This window comes from Ornithodoros turicata, chromosome 1 (assembly GCF_037126465.1).
Source record: "Ornithodoros turicata isolate Travis chromosome 1, ASM3712646v1, whole genome shotgun sequence".
In the NCBI taxonomy this organism is placed as follows: Eukaryota; Metazoa; Arthropoda; class Arachnida; order Ixodida; family Argasidae; genus Ornithodoros; species Ornithodoros turicata.
Window position 1 is genome coordinate 73,677,570 of NC_088201.1, and position 5,322 is coordinate 73,682,891.

Genomic DNA, 5,322 nt, shown 5'->3' on the forward strand with positions numbered 1-5,322 from the left:
AAGTTGCGCATAGCTAGGACAAGTGGGGGGAAACTATTTGAAATTGTCATGAAAGTTAACACCGACCTCACAAACCAAGGGAGGCTTTTGTTACCCGGTGTGGGGGTTCGAGTGACTGCTCTACATAATACGGATAGCTTTAGATTGCTAACTGGCACCAATGAAACTCATAAGCATCAATTGAAAATCCACAGCGCGGCACTTGTAGCACGCAAAGTCAAAGTTAGCAACTCAAGTTTTATTGCACACCAGAAAGCCCTTAGATCATCCCCGGCATGTTACATCATGCGTGGACTAGAAAGCAAAGTCCGCTCGCTTTCGCCGGGCCTTCATGATGCAATCTTTGAAAACTTATTCCCTGATAGAATTCCCGATCAACTTACTATATGTCTAGTTCGCACCGAGGCTTATCAGGGTGATTACAAGTCGAGCCCCTTTTGTTTCGAGCATTTTAATGTTAGTTCTGTAACACTATCAGATGATGGACACAGGAAGCAACAATCCTATGACTGGGAAAATGATCTGGCTAGAGCAAGCTACTACGAATTCTTGTATCAACTGAATGAAAAACATGTCGAGTTGAGTTATGAAAAATATTAAAAAAATTCCTTTATCATGCATTGGAACTTGAGTGCTGACGAAAGTTTTGGTTCCTACTTTAATCCATTGCGCAAGGGCAATTGCAGGACTGAAATGAAGTTTGCTAAGCCATTTCCTTGCGGTCGGTTATATTTATTAGTGAAGCACCCAAGATTTTATCAGTCGATGGTGATCTTGTTGTTCGAGAGTACTAAGTATGAATGTGTTTGATCTGGAATTATTGTTTTCTCTGAACCATGAAACTTTGAATATGTATCGCGGGACCTTCGCAATTGATATGGTACCAAGTTTAACGACAGAAGGGTTTATAGTTATCAATACACACCCACACGACGGTCCCGGAGAACACTGGCTATTGTACATGAAAGACAGGAATGACAAGTACATCTATGTGGACAGCTTTGGTCTACCACCGATTGAAGATGAGCTGCTAGATCTACCTGTTGATCAGTATTGCGAGAAATGCATTCAAAGCATTTACAGCTCACACTGTGGACTTTTTGTTTGTTTCTTTGCTTCCCGCCTTTGTAAGAATTACCAACTCAAGAGCATTGTGTCCTTATTTGACAATAACCTTGTACACAATGACCTCAAGATAATAAAAATGATTGAAGAGGAATACCTCATTTAAAGAAAAATGTCTCATTTTATTTCTTCAATGTACAGACCTCTTTAAGATAGTCCTCCAGACTCGACACCTTGCGACAACCATCTTTCTTGCGACGCACGATGTATTCCGAGTGTTGGATGTAAAAGTTTCGAATTATTGGTCGCTTGAGTGTAGCATTAAGTATGGTTGGAGAGATATTGTCACCCTGACGATACCGTCGCAACAAGTCACACTTGATGGCTACGAAGCGTTGGAGCCTCCGACTAATCTTTCCTCGTTTCGTCCGCATCGGAAACGGGAGAATTTGCATAATGAGACGAAAATCAGCCTCTGGTCCGTTGCAGTTCAGATAGGAGTTTAATTTCATCAAATCCATGTACATCAGCCATTGTACCGTCAAAGCAAATCGTTCACTGGGCTTCATGGTTGATCCGAGCTTGGATTGCAACCGAGATAAGGTCGGATGTTATTGTCTAGCTAATGAGATGGATTCGATGACCACAATCCACCACAACGACAGCGTCGCAGATGGTCATCATATTGTATAAAGAAAGTTCTGGGTGGTGGCTCCAATATCTTCACAAGAGGAAGATCCCCCGTCAGGAGACAATCAGAATCATTCCCAGCTTTCGTGGACAGCGGCGCCTTGCGCCCTCTCGCGACCATTGAGTGAAACTTGCCACCAAGACAATAAAAAAGTGTTGTAGCAGCTGTTCTATCCAAGGTACCGTAATATTCCCGAGGATACACGTTCAGACATCTATTCTAAGCTTATACAAACGAAAAATATCGCTATACATGAAATACATTTGGTTCCCCAGACATCCCGCTTTTCGGACCGTGAATACATGGGAGGTATGGGGATTTTCACGCAGGAAACGATTTCATCGCTTAATATCTCTGGTAATGTATGATGCACTTGTTAGGGCAACAGCCTACAGGCAGAAGCAAGAGTGACAGCGACATCAAGAAGGACAAGATGGCGCAAGCAGGTGTATTCTGTAACCATGTGCTCGTTTAAAAATAAAGCATAAGTTCACCCTAACATGGCGCAGCCGCAACTGGATCAACAGAACGAAGGTGTGTGGAACCTCCCTAAATAACACTCGACACGCTACAGACCCGAAAAGATGACGGACGACGTACGCAACGACATCGCTCAAATGAAGACGCAGATACGAAAGCTGATGGACGCTTTGAATATACGCGCTAACTCGGACACAATGGTAACGGTGGAGACCACGAACGACTGCAATGTGACCAACGACAAAACCGGACCACCTGGCAACGACGTGAACGTTGAGCAGCCCAACGTTTCGGGACAACTGCTCGCGGCAACGCCGGGTGAGCCAACGCACGCCAGCGCGTTCACCCCATCAATGACCGATATTTTAACGGTTCTTGTGGATACTCAGCGCCGAATTGCCGATGCCGTTACTCAAGCCTCACGGCCTTTGGAAGTCCACTCCACCAATGACACTGCCAACGCTATCCCGACCTTTGATGGTGATCCACACAACAGCGTAACGGACTGGCTGCAAAACGTCGAACTTGTTGCCTCTCACGCGCACTGGACCCCATCGTTGACGATGCTCAGCGTCTTTTCACGTCTTCGGGGCGCCGCCCAAAACTGGCAGAGGGTGTATGGAACACGTTTTCATGATTGGAACACTTGGAAGATAGCACTTTCGGAACGCTTCAAACGAAAGCTCACGCTGCAAGAATTCATAGAATACCAGTCTCAGCGGAAACTACAACAAAACGAAACAATGGTAGAATACATCTACGCCAAGAATGCCATGCTTGAAAAGGCCCCGTATACCCTCGCAGCAGAAGAACGGATCTCCCTGATCATAAACGGCATCAAAGATGATAGATGGGCTGTTCCGTTAGCTGCACAGCGTTGCACTTCAGTACTTGAGCTTATCGACAGAGCAGCGACTCTTGACAGCCGACGACAGACTCATCGAGACAATGTACATCTATCGCGAACATCAACACCAAACTTAACTAATCCAGACATTTCTCAGCCGAGACCTAACAGTGACGGACAAACTCGTTCACAACAAGAACCAAAATGCTTCAATTGTTCGGAGCTCGGACATATATCTCGGCACTGCCCAAAGCCAAAGTCAGCCGCAACGTTACGAGCCGAAGTAAAAAGAAGGCAACCCAGTAACGAGCATCAGCCTCGACGAGATACCACGCACAACACTTCACGAGTCAATTGCTTCATCAATACAACTTCAAACAATCTGCCTCTCATCAAGGCCATGATCAGCGGAAACACACTGGTGAACGCATGCATAGACACAGGAGCAAATGTGTCCGTCGTTAAATCTAGTGTTATTCCCCCAAATGTGGCGACATCCCCATGGTCAAGTCAAGAACGTGTAACCGTGATCGACAAAGAACTAATCCCAGACAAAGTGACTGAACTGGACATCATTGTGGGTACGACGAAAACACGTCTCCCCAATATTATCGTCTCACCTCTCCCTGACAACGTTGACCTGCTTTTGGGATCAGACTGGCGTCAACTTGCTAATGTTGACGTAACATTCCATAACTCAAACGACGTAACTATTGTGCATTTGCTGGAAGACGGTGCTGCAACATCAATTTGTGACTCCCCATCCAGTAAAGGTGAACTTCGTCAGTCTAAAACCGCCCAGGCTTTGGTAGCCTCCTTCTGCAGTCGTGAATTGCCAATGCACTCGTCATCCGACACTAACATTGTCAGCATACGACACAAACGCAACGCTCCTGATCCTGCTGTTCAGTCTGAAATCAACAAAGCAGTTGATCATATGACACCCGACGCGACGGAAGAAGAACAAAACAGACTAAGAGAACTATTGACGACCCACCACGAAGCATTTGCAACGACCGAAGACAGCGTTGGTGCATGCCCTCACACAGAGCATTCCATAGAACTCAGGGACAACATCCCTGTTGCATCCCGACCGTACAGATGCAGCCCGGCTGATCGAGATTTCATCAGATCACAGGTACAGGAGTATTTAAACAAGGACATTATACGCGCAAGTGAAAGCGAATACGCCGCTCCAACCATCGTTGTTGATCAACCTCAGCACCCAACAAACCCAAGACGTATGGTCCACGATTACAGACGCTTAAATGCAAAGACGATTAGCACTCCGTACCCTATGCCTGTGATGGAGGATGTAATTGATGATGTGATGCGAAATGGAGCAGTATACTTCACTGTCATGGATGTCAAATCTGCTTTCCTCACCATCAGGATCAAGGACGACGACATACACAAGACTGCCCCAGACAACCATCAACGTCCCCAGGACATCCCAGTTTGGTCATAACGTCCAGGTCCATGATGGATGTCCACTGGATATCCCCTGGATGTCCCAAAATATCCATAAATATCCTGGATTTATCCAGTGCTGACGTTGCGAGCTGGACGTCCCTTGGACGTCCTGTGGGTGTATAATATCGGACGTGTTGTGATACAGCCAATTAGGCTAACAGCTTTCATAGCAACGAAGGTGTGGTGCACTCTGGTCGCAACCAATAACTACATGCGTAAAATAACATAGCGCAAGATTTTGATGCGGGATGTAGCAGCCATATTTTGATTGGCATCCTGCGAGTAATATTACACCAGTTTCATTTACTCAATAGCTCCATAAAATAACGTGCATAGAACTACGACAGTACCAACCGTATGCGAGCTAGATTCCCTGGGATCAAAATCAAAGAAACGTTCCTCGCCGTTCACTGCTGAGCGTCGTCTGCTGCATTAACTTGCACCGCCGCGCAAAAGCAGAAAGCGCCATGAGCATCGACAATAACGCACGTCATCATCATCATCCGCTCGCCACTGCAAACGTTCACATGGATGTAGTTCCGTAGCCGGGCTTGAGGCTTTTTTGAGTGTCGTGCGTGATCCCGGAATCAAGATGAGGTCTTTATAGTAAACATGCTGAGTGGAAGTGATGATAATTGTGAGTCCTCAGTAGTTCTCCAATCATCCGTCGCAGGGGAGGTTGTGGAAACTTATTGTTCAACGTCAGAGAATGCTGAACTTTGAAACAAAAAGTACTCAACGTGATTTCCAACACAGAAGAGAACCG

The 5,322-nt window shown here is 46.0% G+C and overlaps 1 protein-coding gene across 1 annotated transcript; it reads left to right on the plus strand.

The window, feature by feature from the left end:
- Nucleotides 1–2,340: 2,340 nt before the first annotated feature.
- On the plus strand, nt 2,341–4,551 carry LOC135372149 (uncharacterized). The gene has a single exon (XM_064605854.1). The coding sequence runs from the start codon at nt 2,341–2,343 to the stop codon at nt 4,549–4,551; it is 2,211 nt and encodes a 736-aa protein (XP_064461924.1).
- The last annotated feature ends 771 nt before the right edge of the window (nt 4,552–5,322 follow it).